At 38.5% G+C, this 13,613-nt stretch overlaps 1 protein-coding gene across 3 annotated transcripts in view; it reads right to left on the bottom strand.

Annotated features, from left to right (window-relative positions):
• Positions 1 to 596: 596 nt before the first annotated feature.
• Positions 597 to 13,613, bottom strand: part of MYOM1 (myomesin 1) — a 104,434-nt gene continuing 91,417 nt past the window's right edge. For all 3 annotated transcript variants that reach the window (XM_089517109.1, XM_089517110.1, XM_089517111.1), the window contains 8 exons: positions 12,174 to 12,261; positions 11,044 to 11,082; positions 10,843 to 10,948; positions 8,767 to 8,930; positions 8,242 to 8,278; positions 7,869 to 7,891; positions 6,717 to 6,772; positions 597 to 1,868 (listed from right to left, as the gene is read on the bottom strand). In XM_089517109.1, the coding sequence (XP_089373235.1) occupies positions 1,572 to 1,868; positions 6,717 to 6,772; positions 7,869 to 7,891; positions 8,242 to 8,278; positions 8,767 to 8,930; positions 10,843 to 10,948; positions 11,044 to 11,082; positions 12,174 to 12,261 (810 nt within the window). In that variant the 3' untranslated portion in view covers positions 597 to 1,571. The remainder of the gene's footprint in view (positions 1,869 to 6,716; positions 6,773 to 7,868; positions 7,892 to 8,241; positions 8,279 to 8,766; positions 8,931 to 10,842; positions 10,949 to 11,043; positions 11,083 to 12,173; positions 12,262 to 13,613) is intronic.

The raw sequence follows: 13,613 nt of genomic DNA, 5'->3' as shown, positions 1-13,613 counted from the left end.
CTAGAAATTCAGCCTATCCTCTCCTATTTATATATTTTTTTTAAAAAATGGAATAATCTTATAGGTATGTGAACAAATTCATGTTCAAAGTATACTTACAACAGGTGGCTTAGCATAATATTATAAGCCAATAGCCAGACAATTAGATACTCTCCATTGAAATTTTGCCTCACCCTTTAGTTCAATGGATGGCTGTAAGCATGTCATTTGCATGGCATCAAGGCCTCTACAGCCACCCTCCTCCCCTACCCCACTTGCTAAAAGGCTTGGGACAAGGCTGTTGTCAAGAATGGACAATACCTAAGAGTTTCTTGGACACTGAATAAGAGGCCTTCTGTTCAGCTCAGCAGTTATTAACAAGCTTAAAGTGGGTGGAATGCTTAAGTAGTTTTTGTAGCAGAGACTGAAAGAGGCAGAGGATAGTGCAGATTGCATGAAAATGTCAGCTTGTTGTGCTTTCTGAGAGTGCAACAAGAAACCTCATTGAAGATTATGACATCCAAAAAGGTATAAAGAAAGGAGTACATGAATGATGGGAGGCAACAGAGAATAAGTAAACAAAACACAAAACCAAGATGAAAGAAATTTTTCTTTTATTCATTTGTGAACACTGAGGAGGGTTCATTGACATTTGTGCCTACTAATATAGTCTCAACACATATATTTGTTTACTTTTAACATCTGCTTCCTAGTATTATGCTACAGTACACTCAATTGATATTAGATTACCAATGTGATCAAATCTACCATATATACTTGACTATAAGTCGACCTCGTGGATAAGTTGAGGGCAGGTTTTGGGGCCAAAGTTATGGATTGTGATATAACCCATGGATAAGTCAAGGGTAAAATTTAGAGGCATGTAACAAAGGATGTAAAGGATGAAGCAAAGGAAAATAATGGCAAAGAACTTATAAAGTTATGGCAGGCATAACTGTTTGTGCTCACCCTAAAGGCTGCATGGATGAGAGAACAGAGGGGGCCAATGCTTCTTTTAGGTGCTCCCAAGATGGACTAAGCTCTTGCCTTTTGCCACTCTACTCAGAGAAAAGGATGGCACCTTTTAAATATATATTTAACAATTAAAGTACACTACTCACATTGACCCATGAACAAATCGACCCAGTTTTTTTTGGGTTAATTTTTTTACTAACATTTCTAGACTTATACATGAGTATATACAGTAGATTCTTGGTGAGAAAAGAATCTCCAGTAAACTAGCTATGACATATCCAGTTATTACATATCCTTTCACTCCTCTCACTAATTACATATGGTTGTGGCTTATGAACACCAGGACAGAATATCCATACCCTTATTGCCACATGCACTCATTGAACAATTGTGCTCCATTTAAGACGGAAGGCTGAGACAACAGTAGGAGAACGTGTATATGGAAGTGCAGGGCAGTGGTTTAATTTTGCCTAGTATAACTAAGTCATCGTGCTTGAAATGAAGTGAGTGTAAGGACCCAGACCTACCTCCTATGCATAGGCAAAACAGTTTACACACACGATTAAACCAGGTAGAAGTCTAGCTCTCACCAACATTTGTCCTCCTTAGGTTTAGCTTTATGCTTTCTTTTTCTTATCTCCTTTACTAGGTTCTGGATGTGGGATCTCCAATGCTTCCTCAGGCATGAACACACTTACAGTGAAATCACTTGTCTCTGTACCATATTGATTTTTCACTACAAGGCTGTATCTCCCCGAATCCACCGTATTGACAGCAGTGATACCAAAACAGGCTAGTTTTCCTGATTCAAATTTCAGAATGACGTGGTCATCTCCAGTCAGCTGCTTTTCATTTTTCAGCCATGACACTTCTGGCACGGGATTTCCCCAGACAGTGCAAGTGAGATTAAGTGCCTGAAAAAAACAGGAAAAAAAATCATAAATAGCAATTATGAATAAATCTCTCACATATCAAAGCTACCTGAATATGGTGTTGTCACTTTTCTTCTATATAGGGATGTGTTAGCCCTACATATACCTAGACTGACCCCTCCTCTTTGATATCAGTGTTGCTATAAACTCAGCCTCTATGATCATAATGTGGACACCAGTATGTGAAGGCGAGCAGGTCATGTCGGCTAGCTTAGGATTTGCCAAGAGAATTTATTTTCTGGACATGTTTGAGGAGGTGAGGAAGAACCTAGATATGAGCCAATAGGATGTCATAATTTCAATAAATTAGACTTAAACATAGTTTAAAGAGATAGTTAAAAGTTATAGAAAAATTTCAAACACAATAAATCTGTTTCTAATAATTATCTACATGAAAAATTGAATATATTTAAGAAATACTTATATATATCTGGAATGGATAGTATTATCTTATTGAAAACATATCCAGGAATAGCTGTGTTGGCCATGTAGCAAAGTACAATAACATCCAAAATCCACAAAACAGTGATACCTTTATCGGGCCAACAAAATGCACAAAATACATGTTGCAAGCCTCCGAAGTTCCACTGGTGTTTTCATCAAGCAAAGGTGTTAAAAATCACACAGGAGGAAAAAAATATGATGCTGTTGGTCACAAATCTGCATTTTGTCAAGATGTTCTCCATGTTTTGGGAATGTGGAAGGACATTCACCCAGGCAAGGCCCTCCTCTTCTACATGGCCAGGAGGAGGAAGGGTCTGCCTGAATAAATGTCCTTCCACATCATCTGAACTGAGAACAGCTACATCTTGGAAAAAATGTAACCTTGTGACTAACACAGTCAAAAGTTGTTGTTTTCTCTCCTGTATGATTTTTAACATCTTTGCCTGATGAAGAAGCCAGTGGAGCTTCATGTATTTTGTGCATGTTGGCTGGTCAAATAAAGGTATTGCTGTTTTGTGGATTTTGGATGCTATTGTACAATATTATGTGTTTCTCTCTGGTGAGCAACTTGTAAAACAACACCCTAAAAATACCACTAAGAGACACATTTGTATAACTACCAGTTCATGATAAGACCTATGATCTATTAATTTAGTTTACTGTCTTATTCTTTGCTTCATCTTTGATGCCTTAATGGTGAAAAGGAGTTAGGTGAAGCAGAGCACAGCAGATAATTTCTTGTAATTTTCCATGGATTTTCAAGAAAACAAAGAGGAGGAAAAATACCAAAAGATTAAAGAAAGACAAACAAAAATCCACCATACATGAAGAAAAATAGGTTGTTTGTTTGTTTCTTTTCTCCGAAGAACCAGAATGATGAGAAGAATGGAATTCTACAGGGGTAGATGAGTTACTATTCTGCCACCAAGCATTAGAATCTGTATCTTTCTTAACAAATATTAGTTTAGTGAAATAGGTGTGCATGCCAGACAAAACCACAGAGGCAACATATTTTATGAGGGTGAGATGGTTCAGACAATGATTTTGACCTAATAAACTACGGAGAATGTTAGCCTACATGCTCCCATCTCCCTTTGCCAAGCTCTGGTATTTCTATTATGTCTGTTAAGGGCATTTGGCATGCCTCTGAGATGTTCCAGGGTGGGAGCACAAATCAGAGACCTTTGAAAATTGGGACCCTCATTAGGATTTATTTTCAAGTGCCTATCAAAGGTTCAGTGGCTTGTCAATCTGGAAGTACTCCTAAAACCATCTTCTATGTCATGTAGATAAAAGTAAAGAAGATATGGCTATGAACAATGAGCTAGGCTAAACAAAGCCTGTCTAATCAAAACAAATTCCAAAGGTGCAGCTACAAATGATATTAGCCATGTGTTTAAACAAGTACAATATGTCTGTAATATGGATGCCTTTATTTTGGAGAAAGAGTAGCTGTGAAACTCCCTCCCGGATTAAGACCCCATATAAGTTTTCTGCTGTAAGTCCTTTCCTCCTGGCTCTGCTTGTCCCCAGAAGTGCTGAGAACATGGAAGAGTTTGTTCACATTTATGGCATCCATCCCAAGTCCTTTACGAACAATTCTGTGCAATGTCGATTATGTGAAGCTAGTCAATATAAAGTCAAAACTGGTAGGGTTTTTTCCATTAGACTTTTTTTTTAGAACACAGGTTATCATTGAGGAAACTCTCTTTGACATAGTGACCCAATGCACAAAAATGCTTTACAAATTGGTAATAAAAGCAATTATATTAATTATACCAACACTAATAATGTAGACTAAGTATTATTATAACACGTAGTGTCACATTACATTACTGTTGATTAGTTCTTAGAAAAATGCTTTATCGTATAGCTAAAATTAGAAAAACGACAGCATTTCAGTCTGTCCCCCCACCCCTCCACTGGTCTGGAAAATGTGGTTTCAATTTTCTAATGGCATAAAACTCCCTATGTATCGTCTTGAATGCTGAAAGTCAGACTGGAGTGAATTTTTATTATCCAGTCATGGAGTTCTGAGAACACTGTTTCATTATTTAAATGTATAATGAGAATGAAGGTAGTAAAGTCAGGTATCCCTATGGAACTATACAATGCTGAAGGGATAAAGGGAAAGGCAGCTGCCTATGAGATATCTGTCAGGCTGTGTGAAATGAGAGCACTCTTTTCTTCTGTTCTACTCCAGAGCCATTCTTAATAAAATGGTGAAACCCTAGCTAGATGTGATGCAGGAAATCCGTGACTGGATCTCCTGCCATTTGGCGCGGTACAGAGTGCCAAAAAGAGGTGCCGGGGAGGCACCTCTCCTTGCTCCGCAGCAGTGCCACAGCAACCAAATTGTGTGACGCTGCTGCACAGCAAGAAAGGAGCGCCCAGAAGCAGCTCCTTTTTGCGGTGCAGTTGTGACACCATAAACCACCAGAGATGGTGTGATGGCGTCACAGATGTGCAGCGCTGCTTTGATGCTGCGCTGCTGCGACATCATAGCTGTGCACGCCATGTAGATGGTGCTACGCAGCTGCAATGTCCTCATCACATGCTAGGGTTGTGGGGCAACCCTAGCACGTCGGCATGATGCTGCAAAGGGCCCGTCTGTCCAGGACCATTTGTTTCAGTCTGAAAAGCAGCTGCTGGTCAATGGACCAGAAATGGATAAGGCTCACAGTCCTAAGGGAGGGGTTTTCACTCCCACATGGTATTTCCCTGATGTAAATTCCCCCTGTAATTTCTAATAGACAGGCAAGACAAATTAAAAAATGGGGCCCAGAAAACAGGATTCAAGGAGACATATGCACACCAAACTTCCCCAGCTTCTAACGCAGGCTGCAGCTTGAAGGAACAACATGATTTCTAATGCATATCCACAACTAGATATTCATTCCAGCAGGTGCTTGTTGTTTTACACTTTTAAAACCACCATAATGGGCTTATGTTATGAGACTAATTCTAATTGTACATTCAGTGGGATTTCTTCTGCTTTTCCCACCATCTGTCTAGCCTCAGCTCTTTTTCCCAAGGTCAGCAACAGGAAGTTAGTATTTATAGATCTCAGGAAAGCATACAGACTAGAACAGGAGGAAATGGCCAAGTCTTTTGAGGATCAGCTAGTTCACAATAAATTACTCTTAGCAGGACAGTTGAAGCTAATGCTAATGAAATCACAGAGCCAAAGTCATGCTTTGTAGCCGCGGGTCACCTTTTTCTTACAAAATTAAATAGTACTTAGAAAGTACTGATGGGTTGTCTTCTCTCCATTGCTCCAAAATGTGGTTGACGATAAAAAAAAATTGAATTGGGACCAGAGTAAACATTTGCATATTTTTGGCAGCAAACCTGAATTAATTTTTTTATTCAGAATTTTACATATGTGACACTTATAACTGCTAATCTATTTTTTTTTTACTCCGATTGAATTAAATGAAACAGAACCATCACAATATCTGTTCTACCACTGATAGCTATATATTATTTTGCCATGAGGTTTTCCAATATTTTAACAGCATCTGGAACAAAATCTGGTGTGAATAGCTCTGGTGTGTGTCGATATGTGTGTACTTGTGTGTATGTGCGTATAGTGAGAAAATATTTATCTGGCATTGTTTTAGCTCCATCGTGGTGTTAGATTAATATCCTCTGTTCATTTTGACATGCAATGAAAAGCTGGATCTTAATTTTCAGTAGAAAGAGTCAAGCAGTACAGGGAGGCTTTGCAACCTATTTAAAAGGCAAACCATTACACCTGGGGGCAACTCACTCTCTCTGTTAGTCAGAAAATGGTTATTCTGGAGGTTTCGAGGGCCACAAAACATCTATGACATGTGGTCATAGGGCCATACTTTGCCAGTCCCTGATCTAAGTACTTCAGAGGGTTTTCTTTTTTTAAAAAAAAATTAGGTTTTGTTTCATTACTACTCTTATTTCTCTTGAAATGTGTGCCATTACATAAGAAAATGCATATGTCTGGCTGACTGGCTGAGCAAAATTCAGACTAAAGTAACGATGGATTTTGTAGTTATTGATAGGTTGTCCATGAAACTGACCTGTGAACTTTAAACCAAAGGTAAGTACAGTGAAGTTCACTGAAAATCAGTGGGGCTTAACATAATTTAGATCTCAATCGGATTGTAGCCTGAAATGTTGGCTGCCACCTTCTTCATTTTTTCCCTAACCACTTCAGTCAGTGTGTCCCAAATACATAAAGCCAGCCTGTGTACAATAGTGCAATTACACTCTCCACTTTGAAAAGGAATAAGCAGTGTTACCTCTTCATAAATGCCAGAACCTTTGAGTAATTCTGAATCTCTCTTGCTCTGAGATTGAGAAAGCTGCAGACCAGACTTTTTAAATGTTTTAAACAATTTACTGTACCTTGCCTTCCTGGATAGTAACAACATCAGGCAGGCCTCCCAGCACCCGTGCACGATCTGGAAAAAAATACATTATGTCTTTAAATAGCTCTGCTCTAGATTTTATTTTCCTGATGCCTCTTTTATCTTATTTTTGTAGAAGCTGTCAGTGATGCATGCAAACTGAGAATGATGAGAATGAAAGTCATGTCAAATTTGTTGTGGATGTCACATTATTAATATTTGATTACCAATGACTAGTTCTGCTAATGCAAACTATATAAATATGCTTTACAAGGCCACAAATAAGACCAAGATTCTGTTCCTATTCTTTGAAGCATAACAGCTAGCTGGCAATGCTAACAGAAAAGGCTGGATCCATCAGAGTAGTTGCTGATAGAAATGTAATTCACCATTGGCTTCCATGTGGCAGAACTTCATGTTTTGACCAAAAAAAAAAAGCCTCTACTCAAAACATTTGATGTAATGATTGATTGACTCAGCAGTGGGTGCGAATCTCAGTGTTCTGTGTTTTACTGTCATTTTTATTTTATTTTTTTAATTTATTTTGGTAAACTGCCAGAAGAATTCATTGAAAGCAGTAAAGTATATATCTCTAAAATAAATCTACAAATGTTGGCAAAGTAAGAATTGCTTGGTAACACTTTAATATCCTCTGTTAGCACATTGTAAGTGCTATCAAAGTGCTGCATGTTGTTCCATTTTGCAGCTTTCAAATAATGAGTGAGGATTAAGAGACAACAAGGAATGCAGGTTATAACCATCTGCTAGGATAGACCATTTTGCAATGTGACCTTCTTCAAGCTGACTAGCAAGAAAGAGTCTCTACAGTGCTATAGTTGCCCTTGCAGTCTGTGGGAGCAGGGAAATAATGCTTCAAAACTAGCTCAGCTTGTCTAAATACCTGACTATCTCCCTGCTTATCAACTTGCAGAAAGTATTCACTCCACATCAGAAAACTGCTCTAAAACCTGTGATCTGCTTCTGACTTTGTGCAAATGAGATATAGTACAAAAATATCTCTAAAACGCAGAAGGAAAAGAGGAAGAAATTGTGGTAATAGTAATAGTCTTTGTAATATTCAGGAAAGTGGAGAGCATTAAATCCTACTGATAATGCAAGCAAACAAAAAATGAAAAGACATATCACTTACTTTTCTCTGCAATAGCTAGTGCTCTGGAATTGAAAAAGACAAAAAAAATTCAGTTTAATTTCACTTTCATGCATGGGGACTAAAAAGGAGTTACTCTTTTGTGCGAAACTTTAAACAGTTGAACAAAATTGTTGACAGAACATCTCACTTGAATCACAGAATGATTCAATTTTCTTGTACCTCAGCAATAACAAGAACAACAACAACAATTCAACATTGAAATGAATGCTGAAATTACCTTTCATATAAGTAGAAAAGGCACTGGACGCTCCAGTTTTGAGAATAACATACAAGCTAGATTACAGCATAATTTTTTAAAATGGTAATTTAATTTTAATTTATTTAAATTGAATCTTTCATGAATGTTACTTACTTTAACCTCTGGAATTCAGCAAAGGCTTCATCAAATGCTTAAAAGAGAAGAATAGGGTTGTATTAATAGAAGCCTTTATAAAAGTGCATTTGTGTTATCATTTTTTCATCTAGATGTTGACAAATTTAGAACAGGTTGGAACATGTAATAAAAAACAAAGGAAGCTCAGATTATATAATGAAAAACATACTTATTAATTGAATGTGGCAGACAGGTTCATTTTGTGACATATTTAAAGAAAGGTTAGAATAGCAATTTACTGCTAATCATGGTATCACTTTGCAACAATAAATAAATAATGCTGCTGGCGGTGGGGGAAATATCTGAAAGGCAGCAGGGGTGGGAAAGTGTTGCTTAATGCTGGCATAGTCAGAGCTTTCATCTTGGGCTACTGAGAGTAATGTTAAGAAGCATATAACCAGGAAGGTAAAAAGTGTTGTTACTATCACTCATCACAGCTTTGTTCTGTTTCCGTACTAATTAAAAATGCAATCTACAGTCATACAGATAATGTCTGCTATTTACCTTGACCAGAAAGATCCACAGTTTTTGTGTGTCCAGTTTTACCATCAAAGAGTTCCAATAAATATTTCCCCTTATCGCTGGCTGTGGGCTCATTGATTTGCAACCAGATTTGCTCACCAGTGACACCAGTCTTAACTCTCTCTGTATACTTAATTTTGACTTCACTGAAAACAAACAAAAAGAAACATTGCCTTTTTGTAATAATGGAAATGCTATTTGCATGACACTTCCCCTTTAATTGTGCATATGCTGAGATTTTAGTACCCTCTTTCCAGAAGCAGACAGACTGAGGGTTTTTAACCCCCTCTGCATCAGATTTACACTGCTACCCCTCCGGAAATGTCTGTTCTAGTTCTTTCTTTCACCAACCAACAATGCTATATGCTTCAAAGGAGTTTTTCCTAAACTACTTCAAAGGGCTGTTTAAGCCTAGAGCAGCCCTACCTGTCAAACCTGAACTTCAACACATACTATTTCCTTGCAGGACTATGAGCACTAAAACTGGAGTGATGATAAAAGCTTTTAATCATCATACTTTTAGATTATGTCAGTGGTACTGACAACAGTGCTTAAAGAAAACTCTGTTGGGTGCATAAAGCTTCCAGCACCACATGTTCAGTTTCATCCTTTCTTTTTTTTCTCTCTCTTTCTTTTATTCTCATGGATCATCATGACTAGGTTTGTTTTTCTCTGTCCTTCTTTGTGTACTATGCGGCAGAAAGCTTGCAGCTTCTCTCCCACTGAAAAGAGTAGCTTTACAGAGGAGGCAATTTTAATAAAAATTTCAGGGTAAGGGGAAAGGCTATCCTTCCATACCCTCCAACTGCCCCAATCTGGCTGGACAGTCTCTTATTAATTCTCTGTCATTCCACTTTTTCAACTGTTTTTAAAATGTCCCAGTTTCTCTCTCCCCATTTTTCCTTTTGTCCCCAGCTTACTCCAGTTGCTGAAAAATTAGCTCAAAGTGCAAAAGTAGTTTGCACATATTTAATTCAACTGTGCGAGAGGAGAAGGTGTAATATTACTTTTTCCAGTTGGGTCAGACAAAAACAGCTTCTCCTATCTTATGTGTTCTTTCTCATTAATAATTTTTCTCACACTCAGATGTTGTCCTCAGCTTACTTAAACTGCTGCAAACTGAGTTCAATTAACTCAGGGAGGAAAGGGGAGAGGAGATGAGGGGCGGAATATTGTCTTTCCCAGTAGGCTAACATAAAATCAAATTGTAGCAGTCTCTCCTGGCAGCATCTCCTGGCTTGTGTGTTCTTCCTCATTGATAACCTTTGCCATCTTGGACACACTCTGATGTTGTTTTGCCATATGTGTCTCAGTTTTCATCTGTGAAATTGTGGAGGCCATGACATTATCTTTGGGCCTAGGCAGATTGGGACCAGGGAGATGCCTTTCCATGTTGCTGAGTTCACATGGGAAAGCAATACATTGTCCTTCCCAGGAACTGGGAAAACAGTGCATAGTTAGGAACCACAGTATGTGTGTCTACAGACTGCCCGTGCCTTGTTTTGCTGTGCGAGGAAGCTGCTTCCTTGTGCAGCAAAAAGAACCCGCCAAAAGCTCATTCTTTTTGCAGCACCATAATGACGCCAGTGTGCCAATGGCGCACTCGCGACGTCATTATGGCGCTGTGACATGAGGACGTTAAGCATCCATCATGTCAAAATGGCGGCGCCCATCTGTACAGGGTGCCACCATTTTGACGTCTTCGTCACGTGCGAGCGGCGAGGGACATCTGGAAGCATCGCTCCCTCGCACATGACGAGGGCGTCCTATCACGCCAGTTTGTCCCATGCCTATAATTGTGCTGTGCTTTATTTCATCTCAGTGGGTATCATTTCATTGGCATTTGGGCCCTTGGTCCTGTTTCTGCTTTAGTACATTATTTCTTCACATCTGACACCCATGGGTACAGTGTATATGTCAAGTGAGTTGGTTGTGTTAGTATTGATCTAAAACTAGCCTGGAGAAATGCATTGGTGTGAATATATCCTAAATTTAAATAGGTATGGAATGTTCCTGTTGAATTAAGTGTCAATCATTGGTAAGAGTTCATCTACTTACTTGTGTGACCAGCTCACTCTCAAATCTTCCAAGTAGTAGTTAACAAAGGAGTACAATCTGATACCCTCTTCTGTACTCTGAATTTTAAGTTCTGTTGCAGATAAAGCTGAAAATACAACACATGTTTTTTGTAGACTCTTACAGTCATTAATGGAGTGGTACAAATGAGTCATTCATCAGGAAGGGGAATTAAATACTCACCAATCACTTTGCATACTTCCGTCATCAAATCTGCAAAAGCTGTGGAAACAAATCCAGAGACTGAGACTCAGTGTTCCCAGATGAGACATGCCTGGTTGTGACTGAAGGATGCCCTGAAGTTGCCTGGCTAATCTGGAGTGTTCCTGTAAGTGGATTCTTGTTAGGAAATCTTACTTGCCTTTTAAAATGTTATTAGTATTCTCAAGGAATCTGCATCCTCCCTGTTTTAGTGCCATTTTAACCCCTTTGGCTTGCTATTCATCAAGAGAATTTGACATGGAAAACACCATGCATGCTGTTGCCTAGTTAATTGAATTTAAACATTATATATAAAATCTTCATTGGAAATGTTGAATTTTTCTTCAGGACTGACCTAACCTCAAAGTAATCCAAGTGACAGCACTGCACTGCCAAGAAAGCACTGGCAGCTTAACCAAGCAATCTTAACACTAGTGCCCTAAAAAATCCCCTGTGATGTTTCATACATTGCCAGCTGTATCTTGAAATTTAAGATGTGGATCTGAATGTCCCCATGGTCTCCCAAGGGCTTTTGGGATACACCTTTTGGACAGAAGGCTAAGCAACTAAGGGTTTCAAAACAGCTTAGGCTACTCCTAGTCCCTTTCTAGAGACAGACTGCCAATTTTGCAGACAGAAACAATCCATCAATATGAGGTTCATTTCGAGAGCTGCTGGAATCATGTTGTGCACTAATATATCCTAATCTATTAAAATATATTAATAGATTAATACATGCTGATTCACAAAGAAATGAAGGTCACAATTATATGCATACAGTGCGCCCCTACTTTACACAGGGGATCCGTTCCGGAATCTCCCACGTAAAGCAAATTCCGCCTATACTCGAGCCCCATTTAAATGAATGGGGCTTGTGCATGCGGTGGCACAGCGATATGCGCGTGCCATGGGCGCATGTCCCATTGTTCCCTATGGGACATGCCTCCCCTTCTCCCCATGTGGCTTTCAGCGTATGCTGAAAGCCACGTAAAGTGCAAGACATGGGCGCACTGTATTTAGTTAAGGAGCAAGCCAAATGAATTTTGTCCGGCTTAGTTCCAAGTCAACATTCAGAAGAATATGCTGCATGTTGCACAACATTAAATTCTCACCTGCTTCCACAAGTTTCAGTATGCTTTTGTCCTTTCCTCGGTCATCTTTCAATATTACTTCATATATGCCAGCATCTTTCTTAGAAAACTGTGAAAGAATATAAATTAGTAGCAATGAGGGTGGTGAGGGTGGAAGAAACAATATTGAGAGGCCTGAGGAAGAGAACAAATAATAGCTCTGCCATAATTAGTGTGTATATATATATTTCTTATAATGTATTAATCAGTGATTTTTTTCACCCTAATCACAAAAAGTTCATGTTTTAAAATTCATCCAACAACCTAGTAAAGTAGGACAGAGTGAAATATAGGGATGACAGAGATCTCAATCAGCAGGATAAAACAGCTGGTGAATATAAAGAAAAAACCGAGCTGTTAATAAAAGGAAATATCCCTTATTCTGAAAAGTAACAGAAAACATAGAAGTTTAAAATGAAGGCCAGAAAATGTTAATAAGGTTTTTGTAATGAGCCTTTTGTTCTTTTCTGAAGAGAACCAATAGTAAGTTTTAAAAAAACAATTAGATGCTATATGCTGAAGCTATAACATCCATGCCATGTTATCCTGATGTGTGACACTGCTGCTACCACCACACCACAGTCCCTCTACCAGGCCTAAGGCAAAAGTCTCTTTTTCTCCCACACTGCCTTTGACATGCCAACCATTCAGTACACGGGGAAGAAAAAAATAGGTCAAATAATATGTTTTTTTAAAGCTGACATGACTTTAATGTGGTTCAAGGATTCAATAAAGAAAAACGTGAGTTCAGGTTCTACAGCAATACACCCTAAAGGTTTAATAGAAATATATATAAAAAACGCATGGCTTTCCCCTAACTGATGTACTGTAATCTGCTTCCAGTAAGAGCTAATTCTTATATAGCTGAGTGAAGGTTAAAATGATGGTCTTGTAATTTAGATTTTGCACAGGTGGAGGGATTCAGAAGGGCAACTCTCTGGGCAGTGAAAAGCCAGAGAGGTAAGAACTAGGAAGAGATCTGATAGCCTCGTACAAACATGGAACAAATATTCTAATGCTGACAGGAATGGAATTATTCATGACACTTGGCTTCTGAATTAATGAAGTCTGGGAGAATAGCCAGAGTTTAACTTCCTTCTTCCAGGCACTTATTTGAAGAAGAGTTCTTTGTTCAGTTTAAGTCCCTTCCTCCATCCCTTCATATCTGCTAAATTCAGATTGTATTAGGCAATTATTCCTGCCTTTTTATTAGCATTGTCACCTCTTGTCAGTGTCTCTGATTACTTCCACACCACTTATTTAGTGAGAGACTAACATTCTTTATTCACTTTTTTTTTTACCGAGTATCCAGATAGATTGTCTCCAGATCATTTTATTCTAGCATTTTAAAGTTATTTACATCACATCAATCAGACCTAGTTTATGGTGCTACTCTAAAAAGAAAACAATTATTGCACAGGC

Source organism: Sceloporus occidentalis, unplaced genomic scaffold (assembly GCF_023333645.1).
Source record: "Sceloporus occidentalis isolate IW3139 unplaced genomic scaffold, rSceOcc1.0.p SCAF_3, whole genome shotgun sequence".
Taxonomy (NCBI): domain Eukaryota; kingdom Metazoa; phylum Chordata; class Lepidosauria; order Squamata; family Phrynosomatidae; genus Sceloporus; species Sceloporus occidentalis.
Note: the sequence above shows the minus strand (reverse complement) of the source record. Positions and strands in the feature narration are given on the sequence as shown.